The sequence below is a fragment of the Armigeres subalbatus genome, unplaced genomic scaffold (genome assembly GCF_024139115.2).
Source record: "Armigeres subalbatus isolate Guangzhou_Male unplaced genomic scaffold, GZ_Asu_2 Contig1299, whole genome shotgun sequence".
Taxonomy (NCBI): domain Eukaryota; kingdom Metazoa; phylum Arthropoda; class Insecta; order Diptera; family Culicidae; genus Armigeres; species Armigeres subalbatus.
The window spans coordinates 129,572-151,898 of NW_026942064.1; the positions used below are offsets into that span (position 1 = coordinate 129,572).

The 22,327-nt window shown below is 39.5% G+C and overlaps 2 protein-coding genes across 3 annotated transcripts in view; both read left to right on the forward strand.

The window, feature by feature from the left end:
• Positions 1-360: 360 nt before the first annotated feature.
• The window catches only part of LOC134202596 (vertebrate ancient opsin-like), a 128,473-nt gene continuing 106,506 nt past the window's right edge, over positions 361-22,327 (forward strand). The window contains exon 1 of the mRNA XM_062677614.1: positions 361-759. Coding sequence (XP_062533598.1) covers positions 754-759 — 6 coding nt within the window. The 5' untranslated portion in view covers positions 361-753. The remainder of the gene's footprint in view (positions 760-22,327) is intronic.
• Positions 756-5,136, forward strand: LOC134202597 (uncharacterized). 2 transcript variants are annotated; one of them, XM_062677615.1, is made up of 2 exons: positions 756-997; positions 3,875-5,136. In XM_062677615.1, exons 1-2 carry the CDS (start codon positions 966-968, stop codon positions 4,266-4,268), a joined length of 426 nt encoding a protein of 141 aa, XP_062533599.1. In that variant the 5' UTR covers positions 756-965; the 3' UTR covers positions 4,269-5,136. The 2 variants fall into 2 exon arrangements, with proteins under 2 accessions (XP_062533599.1, XP_062533600.1); XM_062677616.1 differs by having other exon boundaries at positions 3,899-5,132.

A 22,327-nucleotide genomic window follows, 5' to 3' on the forward strand; every position in this document is an offset into this window, starting at 1 on the left:
TAGCCCGGTCCCTGAAAACAAACAAACAAATCTCATGCCCAACATTTTCACAGTTATACCGCAAAATGCATGACCGATTCAAATATTCCGCAAGAGTTTCAGGTTCACAAATAAGCACTACACTATTTCACTACATTCAGTCCCAATTTCCACGGAGAAAATTGGAAAAACTGAAGACGGTACGGAAAACGCGCACTCGTGTTGCAAAATTCGCGACGGAACTGACGACGGTTAGCTTCGTTCGATGCTTTGTGGCTATACGTCTAAAAATAGCATTATGACAGATTATGAGGATAAAGTAGAGGTGGGAGAGGATTTTAATATAACAAAAAGTTGACAGAACGAGAAGGAGTAGGATTTTGGTAGAACAAAATAAATGAATTACAGTAGAGGCGCGCGAAGTTGGACCACTGATTAATGTAGGAAAAAGCACGAAAGAAGGGAGTTGTTCATGGACGCGTCATGAGTATATAATTCGAATTGTCATTCGGATGTAAGAAACTTTCAGTTTCAGTTTGATTCGGTTCGTCGGGAAATACACCACGAAAGAAGTCGGTCGAGTTGTTACTTGACGGTGAGGTTACGTACCTCGTATAGAAAGTGTAGTTTCGGATGGTGATCTGAAGAAGCCATTGTTGGCATATTAAGTTATCATATACGATAACAATGGGGTTTAAAAGTGTAGGGGGAAAGAAGTGCAAATTTAGTGATGTGGTCCAACTAGAGCGAGAAACGTGTAAATAGAAATAATATATGGTGGTAATAAAAAAATAAAAATAAAGTGTAAATAAAAAAAAATATGATGCATGAAAAAAAAATTTAAGCATGTGCATGACAAATAGAGAGAAGCAAAAAGAAGAAAACGAAGATTAGCAAAAAATTAAAAAGGAAGAATTAAAAAAATATATGGATACGATGGATACAGGCGACCCGAGTACACGGCTTGCGGTGTACGTGATCGCGTGATGGCAGCTCCTGCGAATGTAAATATAGAAATGTAAGTAGAACTTGTTGTTTACAATATAAAGAAACAATTTTGAATTATTGGAAAAATATTTCCTTCGTAAATATTTTTTGGAATAGGAGGAAATGTAACAAGGTTACAAGAATTTGAATAGTTAAATAAAAAAAATGGTTGAACTTTCCACTTCTCGGGTTAAGAGAAATCCGAAAGTCCAACACATGCAAATAGGGGTAAGATTTGAATTTGAGAATTTTAATCGTTCGCAGCTCTATGGGTGGCGAGAATTTGAACCATCCTTTTTTAACGGATCGCGAAGCAGATCGCAGCGCTCCAGAATTGGACAGTATGGCCAAAGGTCTAGGGGAAAAAGATGATTTACTATATTTTGAAGTAGATGTATTTGTGGAAATCTCGCGGTTACGCAATGGCTAAGGTGAAGGTCATCTACTTTTAGCCCGAGTATCCCTCTTTCTCTATTCGATCTGCCAAGTGAACGGACGTAGGTCACTGTGAAAAAGTGGAAGTCGAATTGAAGTGTTAGCCAATCGAAAGTTAATTTGTGAGTCAATTGTCCAAGACTTTATTTATAAATTGTATGTAATATGTATTGTATTCATAGCTATCGAGATATCTTAAAGTGGTTGAGGACGTGATAAGAAGGCCCAAGTGCGCCAAAAAAATCGAGCTAGTTTAGTGAGTTTTTATATGTTAAATGTGGTTACAATTATTAATGTTAAACATCTCTAGATAAAAAAAATTGCTCAGTATAGTTTCCGACCCTACGGAAACTGTAAGTTTACCTGCTCGAGGTCAAGGTAACTATCCAACAACAAAGCTACTTGAACTAGTGTATGGGACCGAAATTTGAATAGAGTTTGTTATCGCTGAAAGGGCCGAACTTTTTTCAAGCGAAGGTGTTTCGTCCGTGTAGGTGTAGGTTACGCACGCCGCGTGGCCTCTGGGAAGGTCCGAAAACTCGTCCGCTTGTAGCTGGTCTCGCGGCGGGTTAGTGATCAGGCCCCAGCGCATCTACGGGCCATCGGAAGTGACCACTACTTCCGGGGTGTTAGTCGGTCATCAATAGCCGGCCACACTCCATTGTTGGCCTCGAAGCAGTACTCGCGAGTGGAAGAAGCGGGCCCGCCAACGAACTACCTTAGCGTGCACGTGTAGTAAGCCGAGACACCCACCGCTGACAGCATCGCATCGAGCAGCAGGTATCCTTCAGCGAAGCAACACGAACAGGTCAGAGATCTCTATTTTTTTGTACTGAAGAATATTAATTTCCTTGACCACTGGTACCGCCCCAAGGGGGATCAGAATACTGGGGTCGCTCCCCATAGGTAGCATAAATAAAAAAGGGACTTGCCACAACCGAGAATTGAACTCTTTTACAGTTTGAAGGGTCGGTAAAGAAGAACCGAACCCTATAGCGTAAGCGATTCTTTAGAAACTAAAAATACATTTTATGCCGCCCGCTCGACTGTTGAACGAGGAGAGAAAAGCGATAACCGAGTGTTTTTTTTAAATTTCTTTTGCATGCGTTATTTTGATTCCCCATTGACTATCCCGTCTAATATCTGAGTTTGGAGAGTGTGAGGTGGTACGATTCGCCGGTTGGGTTGTTTTTTTTGAAGGACTCGCCTTGAGGAGTCTCACCGGGTAATACAAATCTTGCCTCTTCGCATGCAGGTGAAACTTTTTGCTTGCTTGGCGCTTAAGCGAAGTGGTTACTCCAACTAACTCGGACGGCGAAACTAGCCGACCGTTACAAGTTCTGGAGTAACTTCCGGAGAAATTTCTGGAGGAACTTCGGAGGAACTTCCGGAGGAATTTCTGGAGGAACTTCCGGAGGAATTTCTTGGAGGAACTTCCGGAGAAATTCCTTGGGGAACTTGCGGAGGAATTCCTGAAGGAACTTCAGGTGGAATTCTTGAAGGAACTTCCGGAGGAATTCCTGGAGGAACTTCCGGATGAATTCCTGGAGGAACTTCCGAAGGAATTCCTGGAGGAGCTTCCGGAGGAATTCCTGGAGGAACTTCTGGAGGATTTCCTGGAGAATCTTCCTAAAGAATTCCTAAGGAACTTCCAAACATTCTTGGAGGAACTTCCGCAGGAACTTGCGGGGGAATTCCTGGAGGAACTTCCGGAAGTATTCCTAGAGGAACTTCATGAGGAATTTCTGAAGGAACTTTCAGAGGAATTCCATGAGCAACCTCCGGAAGAATTCCATGAGCTACTTTCGGATGAATTCCTAGAGGAATATTTGGAGGACTATCCAAAGGAATTTCTTGATAATCTTCCCTAGTGGATTAACTTTCTGACCAATTCGTTGAGGATTTTACGAAGAAATTCCGGAAAATTTTTGACGTTTGAAATGAATTCACGCTGACTTACGCCGCCTATCACCAACGGCATGATGCCGTAACGCCGCAGCCGATAAAATTTCAATCGGCGCACAGGTCTATCTAAACATCATGTTTTAGTAAGATATTGCATTATATGATACCTTTGTATTCTCTGGGTAACATGTTAATCCATTCGAACCAGTACAACAATTCAAATGGATTCAAATATTGTCCATGAAGTGAAAAACTACCTGTCTACGGGTTCCAATCGGTTCATATATGGTCCAGGAAGTACAAAACAACCAAAGATTTCTATAACTTATGAAATCATGAAGTTTCATGTGTCGTTTGATGTGATGTTGATTAAAAATCTCCCCCGAGTCTATCCATCGTCACAATCGATCAGCATCCATTTCATCGAACAGTGTAATTTCTTGAGAATTAAATAATAGAATAAAATTAATCAAGCAGATTAATTCTTCCAAATTCTCCACCCAATTTATTGCGTTTTGTCTAACATTCAAATGCTTATCATTTATCTCTCGCTAAATTTTTCTCACAGATTTTCGCCAACGCTCACCCACAGGTATGCTGCTCTCGTGGATGCCGCCACGCACTCATCTGAACTTGACACTCGTGGACCAGCAGGGCTGCCAGCCTCCGAATGTCTGGCACAGCACGGAGATGCATTCTCCGAGACACACCCCTTCCTATTGCCGAGCCTGGCTGGCGTGCCGGCACTAATGCTGGGTTCGTCCTCCAACTTCGTCCCGTTACAACTGATGCCGCCGCTGCTTCCGGTGCCACGGTACGAAATCTGTGGTACGTATATTTACAGCGTGCAATCAGACCGTCCGGTTCAGTCGACGGTTGGATGCTGCGGCGAACAGGCGCTACGGATTGACTTTCAAGTGCACAATTGGATTTCAAGGGACACCGGAAACAGCTGTTCCTGATGGCACATTGGTGAAGTTAAATGTGGCCAACCAGTGCTGGAGTTAATTGAAACTTTTTACATCTTAAAGGTGATGGATTGAGGGACTATGTGAACTCTGTCGGGTACGACAATTCAGTCAAGTTCGGTGATTCTGTTTTGTGCGGTTACTCGATAAACGCTAAAGGAAGAAGTGCTTTAGTCCCATGGATTTATCGGACTCTTGAGATGACAGTCGCTGATGCAATCAAATGGTGTTGTGTTCTGGTAGTGCATCGACATCATGCGAATGAGATGAAAGGAGCAATTGTGAGCCAGTCGATAGTGAGTGTTTAATGCTCGGTTGAAAAGAGAAGTTTTTCTTTACATAAACAAGTATTCTGTACCGTTAAAAAGAAGATAAGGAGGCATCTTCGTGTCTTCTTTTGACGTCATCCGAGAATCATTCCCAGTTGGAATGCGCTTTTCTACAAGTGGGTAACACCGTAACACATGTGAAAGGTGTTGATGTGTCAATCGAGCGGAGAACGTTCCGATGCAGTGATTCGCCTCGAGCATTGCTTAGAGTCGAGCCATTCAGTTGAAGAAGGTTAACGGAACGGAAATTGAATTTCGTAATGTGAGTTGAAATTAGGTGCACTGCGTCGTGAATGCGAATGTCGAATGGGAAGGGATGTGTAGTAAAAGATCTCCGGAACTGGAAATTTACATCCGAGCTGAATGAATTGCGCGCCTTAGGGAGACGGTTTTAATTGCAACTGGAGAGAGTAAATTTAATTAATTGTTCTGAATCGTAAAAACCAAGAGATGCTGTGTGTGTTCTTACGGTTTTGAGCAAAGTTCTACACGATGCGGTTTAGATATTTTTATGCACGAACATAAGCAGTGAAGATGGGGGAAGGTACGTATGAACTTAATTTATTAGATTTGCATGAATTTTGAATGTGATGCGGTTCCCAAATGTGGTGATAAATTTTGTCGTTGGAACAGATTCATGACTTAGCAGAACAGAACAGAGTCTTATTCCGGTACCGTTTATTATGCTCGAGTATCTATTGAAATTAGAGGCGTTGTGACTAGGATGTGGAAAGATGTTCTACATAATGTCAAGTCTGGTATACTGTGAGCAGTGTTGGAGAAGCCGGCAAAGCGAAATACCCTTGAACATGTTTTTGGCAAGCTTTTTCCACACCTCCCACACGTACAGATAGCAACGAAACAACATCGATGAAAATATTCGTGAAGCTTTGTAAGTCGTTCGGGTTAATTTGCGAAATGGTGTTTACATGTTTTTCACGAATATCCAAGCAACAATACATTTGTTTATTGTTATTGTGCGAGTTCGGAGAAACCGCAAAATCGCAGAATGGTATTTGCAGACAAAATTCTGCTTTTTGTGTACTGATACATACTCACGAACAATTCTTACTATTATAAAGTTTCTATTTTTCATTTTCTTGTATTATTTAGATAACATTTAAATTACTGTTTTTAAATAATCGAAAATTCAGGCATAGTATTCGCAATAACTTTTGTCGCCTTCTATCCCACAATGTTTCCAAATTTTCACGAGAAATTTCTTTTATTTTCCACTGAAACATATTTTAAATTAATTCACATAACATATTTTAAATTATATTTAAATTATTCTTCCAAATTTTAAAAGGAAACTCTTCCAAATTTACTCGGAATTTTCTTTTGAATTTCATTTGAAATTGTACAGGAAATTATTCCGAATTTCAATGGTAAAAAAATATAGATATATATAATATAGAAAATATAAAATATAGGCAATTCTGATAAATTGCAAAGGAAATTCTTCCTTCTGAATTTCAACGAGAAAGTACCTACAATTCCTCGGATAGTTCCTACATTTTCCACTGGAAGTTCTCCCAAAGTTCCAATGCAATAATCCAAATCTTCCGAATTTCCACAACCAACGAGCGGTTGGTAGATTGCAATACAGTTATACAGTTTTGAGCATAAGCATGAGCATTATGACCACACAATTCGTAGTTGCTATTCCGTGATTTACTGAACTTGCAAAATTGTACGAAATTGTCGAACACAATAAATTGGGTTCGGGATTAGCTACCCACTCTCAATGTTCACGTTTCGGGAGCTCAAATATTTAAAGTCATCTTCCAAACTTGGACGTACATGTTCATGATAGCATTAGAGGCGAAAGTATAGAATTGATAGTTCCGTTAGGATACGGCCAGTGGAGATATATCAGCTTCCACACTGATATTCTTCCCTCCCCCTTCATACGGGAGCTTGGCAGAAGGAAGGTCGTGTGATATGTGCCATCACAAATATTGCCCTCCGCTCGCTTTCAAATCGACTTCTATAAAAACATTCTTCATGCCTGCCGTATCCTAACGGAACTATCAATTCTATACTTTCGCCTCTAATGCTATCATGAACATGTACGTCCAAGTTTGGAAGATGATATTAGCATTTCCATATCATTGTAAATCGTTTAACTTCACGTAGAAGTAACACACACACGAAATCATTAATTTAGTATTTAAAGTCAATAACGGCGCCAGCAACGTCCTTACGGCCATATAGGAACGGAAGGATTGTTAGTCCGACTCTCGTTGCTACTAGAGACCGAGTATACCTCTGCATCTCCACGATTGTCTTGGGACAGGATATCGTTTTAGTTACAATGGATAATATATCTGGATTCGCTTCGGTAAGCGATGCGATCTATTTATTTATTTATTATCAGACTAAAGCCGGAGTAGCCTGTGCTGCACATATAAGTCTTCTCCATTCAGCGCGGTGCATGGCTGCAATCCGCCAACCACGCAGTCTGCGGAGGGTCCGCAAATCGTCCTCAACCTGATCGATCCACCTTGCCCGCTGTGCACCTCGCCTTCTTGTTCCCGTCGGATCGTTGGCGAGAACCATTTTCACCGGATTACTGTCCGACATTCTGGCTACGTGCCCGGCCCACCGCAGTCTTCCGATTTTCGCGGTGTGAACGATGGATGGTTCTCCCAACAGCTGATGCAACTCGTGGTTCATCCGCCTCCTCCACGTACCGTCCGCCATCTGCACACCACCATAGATGGTACGCAACACTTTCCTTTCAAAAACTCCCAGTGCGCGTTGGTCCTCCACGAGCATCGTCCAGGTCTCGTGTCCGTAGAGAACTACCGGTCTTATAAGCGTTTTGTAGATATTCAGTTTGGTACGGCGGCGAACTCTATTCGATCGGAGCGTCTTGCGGAATCCAAAGTACGTACGATTTCCAGCCACTATGCGCATCCGAATTTCTCTGCTGGTATCGTTATCGGCGGTCACCAGTGAACCCAAGTACACGAGTTCTTCAACCACCTCGATTTCGTCACCACCGATAGAAACTCGTGGTGGGTGGCTTACATTGACCTCTCTTGAGCCTCTTCCTATCATGTACTTCGTCTTCGACGTGTTGATGACTAGTCCAATCCGTTCAGCTTCGCTTTTCAGTCTGATGTAGGCTTCCTCCATCCTCTCAAAGTTACGTGCCATGATTTCAATGTCATCGGCGAAACCAAATAACTGGACGGACTTCGTGAAAATCGTACCACTCGTGTCAATCCCTGCCCTTCGTATTATTCCCTCCAAATCGATGTTGAATAGCAGACACGAAAGACCATCACCTTGCCGTAACCCTCTACGCGTTTCAAAGGGACTCGAGAATGCCCCTGAAACTCGAACTACGCACATCACCCGATCCATCGTCGCTTTGATCAACCGTGTCAGTTTATCCGGAAATCCGTGTTCGTGCATTAGCTGCCATAGCTGGTCCCGATCGATTGTATCATATGCGGCTTTGAAGTCGATGAATAGACGATGCGTGGGCACGTTGTATTCGCGGCATTTCTGCAGTACTTGGCGAATGGCGAACACCTGGTCCGTGGTGGAGCGTTCGCCCATAAAACCCGCCTGGTACTGCCCCACGAACTCCCTTGCAGTTGGTGCTAGTCGACGACATAAAATTTGGGAGAGGGGCCATCCAGAAACCACGTGGTCATATTTTTGAAGATTTTCAGCCCCCCCTCCCCCCATGTGGCTTATCGTGGTCATTTGGCAGACCACCCCCCCCCTTCCCCCCCTTTAACCACGTGGTTTTTTTCAAGTACAAAAATTAAAAAAAAAACCTTATGTAACTAAAACATATGGTTAATCGGATCAATTTTGAAGATGGACAATTTCAACTGATTCAAAATCAAACCAAACCCAGCATGGAAATTATAAATTTTCATGAATTCGAACATTTTGATGATGTTATCATGTTTTAATGTGTATCGGGTATTAGGATATCTAGAACTCGTACACCTTCGATGCATCAGGAGGATACAAAAAAATGTGGACTCGCGAATATGTTATAAAAATTTCGAGAAAATTTGCAATGGTTTAGAAATTTTCCAAAATATCCCTATATTTTTTTTATTTCTTTATTAGTGATTTTTTTTAAATAATTATAAAGTTCATCACTGAATATCCCTATAGATTCCTAAGAGTATTTGGGACCTTCCGTAGCTCTGGAGGTATTGGCAATTCTTAAGATATTAACCTCAGCGAAGCATCTGAACTGAACTCTTACAACAAAAAGTTTATCAGAGAATCACAAAGTTAATATGTAATCTTCGAGATGCAAATAAAACCTCCTACTGTTGTTTCTTTTGAGTAGCATTCCTGTAGAAATTCCAGTTTTGCTTTCAGAATCATCAAATTAGTTTGCCTTCCAATATTATAAGGTTTTTCTAAGGGCATACAAGTTTTATTCGGAATCTCAAAACTCTCTTCATTATGCCAAGATTCTATAATTCTAATCAGAACCGTAACACAATGTGCTTTATATTCCTTTGCCTGAATTATACAGTTTAGGCTTAAAATGCAAGTTTTCATTTTAAATCTACAGTCTTTAATATCTTTGGGTTCCTTTAGGTATTCTAGAATTTATTGTTATATTTTGGTTACTAACCCTTTCAGGACGATCTAAAAAGGATTTAACGTACATATTTAGGGTTTTCCACTCGATCGTGCCAAAACTAGTATAGAAAAAACTGAAAACTCGTTTTTGCCTTTCTCGTACAACTAAGTTGTACCGAAAGGCTATCATTTCACTCCAAATTCGAACTTTTGATAGAAGTCCCGGAGACCCATAGTGTTATATACCATTCGACTCAGCTCGATGAGCTGAACAAATGTCTGTCTGTCCGTGTGTGCGTGTGTGTGTGTGTATGTGTGTGCGTGTGTGTGTGCACAAAATGCCATAAAAAACATTAGCCAAATTTTCACATAGAAACTCTTAACCGATTTTCTTGCAACAAGTTGCATCCGACAGAGACTAAAACGCTGTTGATCACTATTGAATTTCTTAATGATTGCAAATTGCAAAAAATAGATAATATTAAAATAGTGATGAGATATAGTGACTGTAGGGAACAGGAAAGAGAACGAAATGAAAAGTATTTTAAAGATTCTAAAATGTGTGAGTTTAAAGAGGAGAGCGGTTGTAGAAGGGTTATGACGTATACATAGACGACTAAAAAGAAACAAATACATACGAAAAGAATAGAGAGAGGTTCGGTGAAAAAAATAAAATAAAGAATAAACGGCAGTCTTGAGATTAGCTTCAACGGAAGAAGTGCTGTGTTTTCTTGCGGATCAGATATCTGGTCGATTATCCGAATTCAACACTTTGTAGCTAGTAGTTGGTTAATGTAAGAGTTTGAATACGACCGGAAGACACGACATTGGCGCGGTACGGTTAATTGGAACCTACTGAATTTTTTCGTAAGTCGCTGATAGGGTAAACAATCATTCCCCTGAGAGGGTAAATTATCAGTCCCTGATAGGGTTAACAATCATTCCCCTGAGAGGGTACATCGGCAATCCCTGATACGGTCAACAATCATTCCCCTGAGAGCGTAAATTTTCAATCCATATTAGGGTAAACAATCATTCCCTGAGAGGGTACATCAGCAATCCCTGATAGGGTTAACAATCATTCCCCTGAGAGGGTAAATTATCAATCCCTGATAAGGTTAACAATCATCCCCCCGAGAGGGTAGATCGGCAATCCCTGATAGGGTTAACAATCATTCCCCTGAGAGGGTACATCGGCAATCCCTGATAGGGTCAACAATCATTCCCCTGAGAGGGTAAATTATCAATCCCTGATAGGGTTAACAATCATCCCCCTGAGAGGGTACATCAGCAATCCCTGATAGGGTTAACAATCATTCCCCTGAGAGGGTAAATTATCAATCCCTGATAGGGTTAACAATCATCCCCCCGAGAGGGTAGATCGGCAATCCCTGATAGGGTTAACAATCATTCCCCTGAGAGGGTACATCGGCAATCCCTGATAGGGTCAACAATCATTCCCCTGAGAGGGTAAATTATCAATCCCTGATAGGGTTAACAATCATCCCCCTGAGAGGGTACATCGGCAATCCCTGATAGGGTTAACAATCATTCCCCTGAGAGGGTAAATTATCAATCCCTGATAGGGTTAACAATCATCCCCCCGAGAGGGTACATCGGCAATCCCTGATAGTAAATTATCAATCCATATTAGGGTAAACAATCATTTCCCTGAGAGGGTACATTATCAGTCCCTGATAGCTAAAGCACTGTATGTCGTCAATCCCTGATAGAAAAAAAAAACAATTTTTCCTTCGAAAAGGTGCACTGATAATTTTTGATGGCGTAGAATCATTCGTTGAAGGACGTCACAGGAAGTGGTCTTGATCAGAAATCCTGGGCATCAAACGGGGTTAGTGTTTGGTAGTTTTTGTCGGTCGAACTGTAAACGCAAAAAATTTAGTACATATTGGTTAGCATTCTTTGCGAGCGAATGCGTTAGTGTTAATCAGGCAGAGTTAATTAGAGGAATTATTTTATATGCTCTTGGATGAGAGAACGAAAAATATTGCCCTTTATTTGTAGGCACACCCATACATGGACTATATTTTCTTGATCGATTCTTGTCGATGAAATAAGCTACACATAGCCCAAACTTACCATCCATGTTGATTGTAGGTTGTTTGTGTAGAATCCAGTTTTCTACTGTGCATGAGGATTTGACAAAGCAAGAGGAATAATTTCATTTTGCGTGATATTACGCTACTGCTGTATAGTTAATGAGATCTAAGTTACTGGCTGTTTGTCTGGATGAATGTAAACAAGTTACTTGAAGTTAAAACAAACAGAATTAAAAGGGAACATCTAGTTTTCTAATAAATATATCATTATCTGTTAACTTTTTGAAAACAGCAAAGCGCTATTAAAAAATAAAAATAAAATAAAAATAAGGCATTACTTTTGGAATGTGCAAAATCTCAAAAAAAAGGCAACTAGTATTTATAACATTTTTTTTCACAGTTTGTTGATCAGGGTGTTAATCGACTTTGTTGTCAAAATGCAAAGTAAATATGTGAGTGTTTTTTTACAAACTTCCTTTTGCTTCGATCTGCTCTCTTGTTGACTCTTGACTTGAAGTTGACTCTCGAGAGTAAGGCGATGGCACACAACCTAATACAATTCTTATGACACATATGTATAAGTAATAACAGCTAGTGTGTGGAAGCGTCGAAAAAAAGCGTTTGTAAAACAGAAGTGAAAATAATTCAGTTCGGTTCGTTGTTCAAGAACTAAAATCGCAAGATTTGGATAACATCTGATATTTAGTTTTCTCGGTGGTTATCAACACGATAAGATTCTTAGTGATATTATCAGTATTTTAATAGGTAAAAGAAAAAAAAATCCAAATTGTTTTTGTGATTTCGAAAGCTAAAATCGTCATTCAATTCTGCTTTTTTTAGACATTAGCCACAAGCAAAATCGTTGTAGGTTAGGAACACCTAACGCCGTTGTGTAATAGCGCGAGCTTGACATGAACAACTTTTGTCATCGTTCAATGCTGGGCAAGAGCCGTCCAACGAAGAGGAAGAACTCGACAGCAAATGAATGGGTAGAAGAGCCAATCGATGAGGACCATGAAGACGAACCGAGCTTTTTCAACAGAAGAAACTCTACTATGAAGGCAGTTGGTATTTAAGAACAACTTAATCGTGTTACCTGCGAGTCTAAGAAGACGAGCAGTAGACGCCGCTCACCAAGGACATGTAGGCAGCGGTGCAACTAAACGCATTCTCCGGGAATTTTTCTGGTGGCCCAATATGGCAAAAGAAGCGGAGGACTTCGTGTCTAAATGTGAAACTTGTCTAATAATTTCTCGGAAAAATCCTCCGGTTCCTTTGTGCAGCCGTCAGCTCCCAAACGGCCCTTGGGAGATCCTCCAAATAGATTTTTTATCAGTACAAGGGTGCGGTTCTGGTCATCTACTGATGTGCGTGGACACGTATTCCAGGTTCTTGCACGTGGTAGAGATAAAACAAACTGATGCTCGTCATACAAACGCCGCCTTTGCAAAATATTCGTAACATGGGGTCTACCATTGGTGCTTCAGAGTGACAATGGTCCTCCGTTTAGAAGCACAGAATTTGTGGACTAAAGCAAAGGAAGCAAAAGGTGTTCGAGTTCAAAAGTCCATCCCGCTCAGCGCGCAATCAAACGGAGCGGTTGAACGACAAAACCAAGGCGTCATAAAAGCTTTGGCGGCCGCAAGACATGAGCACAGAAACTGGAGAGAGGTTTTGGAACAATATACATAGGGGCTAGGGGTCACGCCTTTTGAACTGCTCGTAGGCTGGCGTCACCGAGGAACTTTCCCAAGCTTATGGGAGCAATCGAAGGTAGTAGATAGGAATCAAGTTGCGGAAGACGATGCCTATTCGAAACCTGTGAGCAAGCATTTTGCCGACAAACATCGTGGAGCAAGGGAAAGCGATATCGTTGTAGGTGATAAGGTTGTAGTGGCAATCGCACAGCGTACAAAAACAGATCCGAAGTTCTCTAGAGAGACATTCTCCGTTTTGACAAGAGAAGGAGCGAAGGTAGTTATTCGAAGCGAAGCAGGGTTGCAAATGTCGCGGAATGTGCAAGATATAAAAAAAGTTCCGGTAAGGAGTCTCGAGGTAGAGAACGATAGCGACAAGGAGGGTTCAGCAGATGGAGCGGACGATAAAAGGAATAGTGGTTCCAAAGGCACTTCGGAACTTAAAAAGTCCTCGTTTTCAGCAACCGAAAATGTTACCGATAGGCCTAGGAGGATGGTCCGTAAACCAGCCAAACTGGACGACATGGTTTTATATAATATTATCGAGTGAAGAGTAGAGGTAGTGGAAGATGTAGGAACAGGAAAGAGAACGAAATGAAAAGTATTTTAAAGATTCTAAAATGTGTGAGTTTAAAGAGGAGAGCGGTTGTAGAAGGGTTATGACGTATACATAGACGACTAAAAAGAAACAAATACATACGAAAAGAATAGAGAGAGGTTCGGTGAAAAAAATAAAATAAAGAATAAAAGGCAGTCTTGAGAATAGCTTCAACGGAAGAAGTGCTGTGTTTTCTTGCGGATCAGATATCTGGTCGATTATCCGAACTCAACACCTTGTAGCTGGTAGTTGGTTAATGAAAGAGTTTGAATACGACCGGAAGACACGACAGTGACATAGAACAATAATGTGTTATGAAAAATGCCTTGCATCTATGAATATTTTTAAAGTTTATCCGCGGCTTGCTCCCATTAAGAGTTTCATCGTACTATAAAGATGCTCGTGTTGCACGCATTTAGGCGTAAGTATGCTCTTCGTTCAGTTTCATAGTACTATGAAATTGTCCGAAAGTCAAAATTCGAACATAGGAAATTCGAGAAACTTTTGGCAGCGCCATCTGTCGTCTACTAGTGTAAATTTTCTATCATAACATTAGACGGTGTAACTGTTTTGCCTTTCTTGTACATCATCGAGGTGTAAGCGTAAAGGCTACATTTATTACCTTTTTGCGCGAGGAAGGCACCATCACCGCTAGGTGGATAATTCTGGGTTTTTGGGTGTCATAGGCCAAACTACTCGAAAGTACATATCCTCGAAAGTATCAAAAATTATGTCAAAAGAATATAACTATAAATATCTATGTAATCATAAGACATGATATTAAGGAGTTTTGGAACGACCCGATCAACCAACTCCTGAACGATGTATCCGTGTATCGCTAAGCATCCAAGCAGGTCCATTGAGCCGATGCGGTTTCATTTATACTCGATTAAGTTGAAAACCGGAATACGGGACTAGCGAAGTTGGATTTTTCTCGCAATCCGTACGTTAAACCTAACTTCGCTAGTGGCGCGCTAATCTAATTAGGGCCTAATTAGACTAGCGCGCCACTAGCGAAGTTAGGTTTAACGTACTGATTGCGAGAAAAATCCAACTTCGCTAGTCCCCCATTTCGGTTTTCAGCTTGACTAGCGATATTACTTTCACAAGCTACAATAGACCTTTCATGAGTCGATGTTCTAAGATACAATATCGACTGAAATAAAAACTCAGCCAAAAAAATTTTAAAGAAATTATGGTATGAGCAATAAAAAAATATTAAATTTTCTACAAATAGGGTTTCTTACCCCATTCCCGGCCTAACATGCGTACGACTGCATTATTTAATTGATATTTATGACAGGGAGCAACTTTTCCTGAATTTTGTGGGCTGTATAATACTGCATTGGGGTTCACTTCTGCTAAAAAAATAGCTATTTGTGTTAAATATCGTTCAAAAAAGCTTTTATTTGATTTAAATTAACGAGGTGCAGCACTCATTTTGATCATAGCGATTCCCATTCTGGCATACAAAAAACTAGTTCACGGCCTAAGCCAAATTTCACTCAATCTCTCAACATTTTACTTTCATTCTCTCTCCCGGGACGGTAGAAAATGCAATGTAAACAAAAATATGCACGTTCTACGACAACATGATGCCAGATGGTATTATTCATAATAATTTTTATTTGGTTGAGAAGATATATTTACTCATCCAAATTTCTTCCAAATACTTAAAAACAATATTTTTTCAACTTTTAAAATCTAGAGCACTATAAATAACATGATAGCGTCAAAATATTAGACATTTTTCCTATTAACGATGAAGGATCATTTTCATAATCCTGGCCTTTTGGTAGCACGGTGCGGCTAGAAGTTCTTGGACCGAGGTGATTTTTTGTTCGGTTTGAGAATACATTTTCAAATGTATTTTAATATGTTTATATAAGTTCTAGTGATACGTTCTAGTGATAAGATTGAAGTGCGTGTGTTTAGCATTATGGTGTGGTGATGAAAAGCTTGAAGCAATCGAGCACTGTGACAATTTTCAGGTTGGTGTTTATTCGATGATACCGTTTTGTAAAAGTGGAAAGAATCACTTAGAATCGGCTCAGTGGTGTGGCATCGGAGAGTGAAATTTTGAATTCTACTTTTTTATTTTCTACAATTGGATCAATTAGGAGTAAAACAAGTGATAGAAAGATATTGAGTATTGTGAAAAATGAATGGGAGACTTTTTAAAAATTATCAACCGTAAACCTACGACTTCCAAACAGTATAAATCATTAGTTTTCTGTGCAGTGAGCCGGGAACCGGGTCCATAGGCCCAAGTAGTGATTTACCCTAATGCAAAATTTCCATAAACAATTAAGAATTTTCCACAAAACAAGAATAAATTAACACTTCTAAAACCAAAAATTGCAAATATAAAAGAAGAATTTTTCATAAAGAAATCAAAATTTTCCACGGAAAAAATACAAACATTCCATAAATAAATCAATATTAGAAATAAATAATTACAAAATTTTCCGCAAAATAAAAATTTTGTAATTGTTTATTGCTAATATTGATTTATTCATGAAAATTTTGTATTTTTTTCGTGAAACATTTTGATTTCTTTATGGAAAATTCATATTTCATAATTGCAATTTTTGCTTTTACAAGTGCTAATTTATTATTGTTTTGTTCAGTCAATGGTCCTTTCCTAAGCGACTCATAGTGGAATGAATGTATTATAGACCAATTATTATTTTGGAGTTCGGATCATTCGATTTATCCAATTAACCAACTTATGAATGATGTATGATATAATATCCCAGTAGGTCCATTGGGTTGATATGACTTCAATTATTATTTATACAAGCTGCTACAGACTTTTTAGGTTATATAACGTCCTGGAAGTCGTAATGTTTGAACTACTTAGTTATTCAATGCCGTAAGCCCAGTGCTTCTAAGGCCCCACAAAAAAGTTTGCGAACAAACCTCATAGTCATTGTGCAACTTGATGTTGACTCAAGATAATTTTGGGTACCTTGTCTCTTGGATCTCATGTTAATGGAAATTAGGATCATATGCTTATTTCATCGGATTGGATATATACCGATGATGAGGACATTACAAATGTCTTGAATGATCTGGTAGATATCGTGGGCTGAACTTGAGAGCATTTTGGAGTACCTTGAACATCTCGTATTCCTGAATATTAATCACTGGCTTAACGTTCAGGATGACCCATCTTATCTGAGTGTTTAGAAAAATTTAAACATTTCAAATTCATTTGCATGCTCTTAGAATCGAAATCTTCCCAAGGTTTCGGATATCTGAGTTTTCAGGGTCAGTCAAATTTGAGCTCCCACATTTTTTCTGTAAAGCCAATATCTAGATGAACAATTTTACTGAAGAAAATAGTGGCCTAGCTCTCTTTTGTGATTTTATATCCATCCTGAAAGCATTGAGATTTGTTTTGGAATTCAATTTCAATCGTTATTATAACACTATTTTTAACCTAGATTGTTTAAGGAACTGAAGTTTTTTTTCTGGAACACTGCCACTTTTTTCATATCGCAGGAATCTCCTTAGTTCTAAGACCCATTTATGAATTTAAGAAGCATTCTATTTATAATTTCATGTTGATTTTTTAAAAGCCAGCTTGCATTATTAAATTTTTCGATCAATTATCCTAATTGTCCAATATCATACAAACTAGGCTTCTTAAGCCTTAATTATTGCCTACATTTATTGCTTGGATTAATTTTAAATTCCAAGATCTTCTGAATTTTCAAGAATAATTATTCTGGAGTTGCAAGGGAAATCCTTCGGAATATTGACAAGGCATTTTTTCCGAAATTCTGTGGAAGAGTTCCGAAAAATGTTCGGTAGAAATTTTGAAGAACTAGAAGAATCCGTAGAAGGATCCGAAATGCATATTTACGATGAAAATTCCAATAAACATCAAATTCCGAAGAATTTTCAGTATAAATTAGAAAAAAAATCCAGCTTACTTTTTTTACAGAATCTCTAAAGATTTTTTTTTTAAATCCTGGGCAACTTTAATGAATCTTCAAAGGAAATTCTTCTAAATTTCCAATGGAAATTGTTTTCCAAAAGAATTTCTTAGACATTTTCAGCAGTTTTTTGCCTTTCTCGTACAACAAAGTTGTACCGAAAGGCTATCATTTCACTTCAAAACCGAACTTTTTATAGAAGTCTCGGAGACCCATGATGTTATATACCAATCGACTCAGCTCGTCGAACTGAACAAATATCTGTCTGTCCGTGTGTATGTGTGAGTGTGTGTGCACACGAAAACCGAAAAACATTAGCCACTTTTTCATATAGTAATCCCTAACCGATTTCCTCGCATCAAGTTGTATTTGAGAGGGGAAAAGCCTTGTTGATCACTATTGAATTTGATAACGATCGACCATTGCGTTTAAAAGTTATTGAGAAAATTGAATCGAACTATATAAGCGCCATATAAGGTTGGTGTCTTGGCTAAATGTGAGAAAGGCAGTATCACCACTCGGTGAATTAAGTTGGGTTTTTTTATTTCCAAAAGAAATTATTTGGAATATGCCAAAATATTTTTCGGCTAGCTCCCTTTTTGTACTTATCCTTGACCGATTTCTTCGCAACAGGTTGCATTCGACGTAGTATTCTGCCCCATTGTTTCCTATTGAAAATGTGCCAGATCGGACAATGGGCTTGGCAGTTATGGCCAAAATACTTTTTCTCATAAAAAAGCGCGTAAAAAAGTCTAGTTCACTTTTTTTATACTTACCCTAGATCGATTTCTTCGCAACAGGTTGCATTTGACGCAGTATTCTGCCCCATTATTTCCTATTGAAAATTGGCCGGATCGGACAATGGGCTTGGTAGTTATGGCCAAAATACTTTTTCTCATAAAAAAGCGCGTAAAAAAGTCTAGCTCACGTTTAATGCACTTACCCTAAACCGATTTCCTCGCAACAGGTTGCATTCGACGCAGAATCTTGTCTCATTATTTCCTATTGAAAATTGGCCGGATCGGACGATGGACTCAGAAGTAATGCCCAAAATACTATTTTTTAACCGCACGAGAAAGGCATCATCACCGCTAGGTGGATTAATCTGGGTTTTTTCATTAACAATTTGTAGCAAAATTTCCAAGCAAAATTTTTCAGAGAGAAATGTTCAAAAATCATTCTGAATCCTAGCACTTTATCAGGATTATATGAAGTAATGTCAAAGTTTTTACAGGAAATTTCTTTACTGGATTTTTCCTGAATATCAACAAGTAATTCTTTTGAAGTTATTTTCTTGAATTATTGTATTGCAGTCCGCTGATGCAAAAGTGTCGGCGGCGTGATGCCAAAAACCATCTGCGGCGGTGGCGTGGCGCGGCGGAATTTTTTTTTTATATTTTCCCATTTTTCCTTTCCAAATTTTTGTTGTGGAAATTGAAACTGAATCGCAACCTGTTTTTTCGTTTATTTTTTATGGAAAAAGGATCTATGGCTAAGATGGTCAAATAGCGCAGATACGCATCGGCGTTACGACCGACGCTGCGTTACCGGTTCTTCTCGATGCACGCCTGCGTCTTTTTAACGCTCACAATGGTCGGAATCGTCGAATTTCACGACATAATTCGATTACTCGAAAACCATCAGCGCTAGAGTTTTGACGTCTTCAAAAGAAATGCTCTACAAGAAAAGATCTATTTTGATATAAGTTGACATTAGGGTGGCCCTTCGGTGAAAATTTTTGAATTGTATTTTTTACCCTTTTGAGTTAGGAGTTCATATAGTTCTACAAAGTTGTAGAAAATTTAATTCTGAGCATTTTCGCTTAATAAACATTTATTTTATCTCATATAGGTGATGTTTTATGACAAAATTACTAAAATTAAATAGAGTGCTCCCGAAAAATAGTTTTTAGCTTCCACTTTCATCAATTCAGAATATTATCAAAAACTGTCTTAGCATCGCTTCACGGTCTTTGGATGGCACATCTTTTGGTTACATAAGATGGTTGATAGCTTCATTTTCAAGCATATTATAAGCGTTTTTTATGAAAAAATGATATTTTTCGGAGCATTCTACTGTAGCTAGTAGCAAATATTAGCAAAAATTTCAATCGTAATCTGAAAGTATACATACAGGCCCATCAAATCCATGGTATTTCATTTGTCCATGTTTGTCCACTTTTGTTTGATATTCATATTAGTTTTTGTATGAAAATCAGCTATTCAATGGGAAACACATATACCATATCTCTGATTTTCGCAATATTTGGTAGAATCATTCTTTTTCGAAAATAAATAAACTAAATTTTTAATTTTGTCCAATTTCGATCCAGGGTGGTCGAAAAAATCAAGATTTTTGAAAAAAAAAATTTTAAAACATAATTTTTGAACTACTGGACCAAATATGATCAAATATCAATCTTCATGGAATCTCATGTAGTCATTGGCGACCCTCACTTAGAAACTGTGAAAATGAAATTATTCCGAGAATTAGCCATGAAAAACCAACTTGAATTTTATGATTTTGTATTTCGCCACAAAAGTAGCGCTCTTAAGCATTTATTTCATGAGAACACCTTGAAAATCGTTCCAGTAGTTAAAATGTCAAAATGATTTTTTCGACTTCCTTTTTAATACGAGTTGATTTAAATATTTTAGATAAAGAACGATTCTTTGTGGGCTTTGTGGCCGTGCGGTTAGCGCCGTCAATAGTCTAGAGGCATGGACTATGGAGCGTGGGCTCGATTTCCGCCTCGGTAAGAAGGAAACTTTTCGTGATCGAAAAATTCTCCACCGGTCCACTGGGTATTATGTGTCCTGTCAGTTGTCTAGGTGTTAAGTGTTCAGTCTGTACGATACCTGGTCGAAGACGGTGTTCTTGTCTTTTATTCTACCAAATATTGCGAAAATCCAAAAGATGATATATGTGTTTCACCCTAATTTTTCGTACAAAAATAATACTATCATCAAACAAAAGTGGACAAAGATGGACAAACGAAATACCATGGATTTGATGGGCCTGCATGTATACTTTCAGAGGACGAGTGGCATTTTTGCTAATATTTGCGACGAGCTGCAGTAGGATGCTCAGAAAAATATCGCTGTTTCATGAAAAAACGCTTATAATAGGCTTGAAAATGAAGCTATCAACCATCTTATGTAACCAAAAGATGCGCCATCCAAAGACCTTGAAGCGATGCTAAGACAGTTTTTGAAAATATTCTGAATTGATGAAAGTGGAAGCTAAAAACTATATTTTCGGGACCACCCTATCTAAATTTAGTAATTTTGTCATAAAACATCACCTATATGAGATAAAATAAATGTTTATTAAGCGAAAATGCTGAGAATTAAATTTTCTACAACTTTGTAGAACTATATGAACTCCTAACTCAAAAGGGTAAAAAAATACAATTCCAAAAAATTTTCACCGAAGGGCCACCCTAATGACAACTTACACCAAAAATAGATCTCTTCTTGTAGATCATTTCTTCTGAAGACGTCAAAACTCTAGCCCTGATGGTTTTCGAGTTATCGATTTATGTCGTGAAATTTGACGAATCCGACCATTGTGCGCTGAGTTGGAAAGACGCTACGTGGGCATCGGCCCTAAGATGAGCTTTGCGTTTAATGATTAAATCATTAAATTTTAATGATTTGAACCGAATTTTTACACCGCTATTGTTATTCACCAAAAGTTTTCCGTTTAAAAAAAACCACGTGGTTCGAGAGCAACACCCCCCTCCCCCCATGTGGCTTATCGTGGTCATTTTCCAACCCCCCCCCCTTCCCCCATATATGACCACGTGGTTTCTGGACGGCGCCAGAGTACCTTGTAGGCGGCGTTCAGCAATGTGATTGCGCGGTAGTTGATACAATCCAGCTTATCGCCCTTTTTGTATATGGGACACACGACACCTTCCATCTACTCCTGCGGCAAAACTTCCTCCTCCCAAATCTTGGTAATGACCCAGTGCAGCGCTCTAGCCAGTGCCTCACTACCGTGTTTAAATAGCTCTCCTGGTAGTTGGTCAACCCCAGTGGCTTTGTTGTTCTTCAGCCGGCCGATCTCCTCCTGGATTTCCTGGAGATCCGGAGCCGGTAGAATTATGTCCTGCGCGCGTTCTCCCAGGTCCATCACCATACCGCTATCTTCGTCTGCCATATCGCCATTGAGGTGCTCTTCGTAGTGCTGCCGCCACCTTTGGATCACCTCACGCTCGTTTGTAAGAAGGTTCCCGTTTATGTCCTTACACATATCGGGCTGCGGCACGTGGCCCTTACGTGAACGGTTCAACTTCTCATAGAACTTTCGTGCGTTATTAGCGCGGTACAGTTCCTCCGTCTCTTCACGGTCTCGATCTTCCTGCTGGCGCTTTTTCGAGAGTTTTGAGCGCAGACATACTGCAACGAGGTAGTGCTCGGATTCAATATTCGCACTGCGGTAAGTGCGTACGTTCGTGAAGTCGGAGAAGAATTTACCGTCGATTAGAACGTGGTCGATTTGGTTTTCCGTTACTTGATTAGGTGATTTCCATGTGGCCTTGTTGCGGTGGCCTTGTTTGCGGGGGAAGAAAGTGCTTCGGACTACCATTCCGCGGGAGGCTGCAAAGTTTATGCATCGTTGGCCGTTGTCGTTCGATACGGTATCCAGACTATCCGGTCCGATGACCGGTCTATACATTTCCTCCCTTCCTACCTGAGCGTTCATGTCACCGATGACGATTTTGACGTCCCGCAGTGGGCATCCATAGTATGTCTGCTCCAGCTGCGCATAGAACGCTTCTTTCTCGTCGTCGGATCTCCCTTCGTGTGGGCAGTGCACGTTGATGATGCTATAGTTGAAGAAACGGC

Coding starts and splice junctions, on each gene's coding strand:
- LOC134202597 (XM_062677615.1), top strand. CDS start 966: ATGGCAGCTCCTGCGAATGTAAATATAGAAAT. Junction 998..3,874: donor GCGAATGTAAATATAGAAAT/GTAAGTAGAACT, acceptor TTTTTCTCACAG/ATTTTCGCCAACGCTCACCC.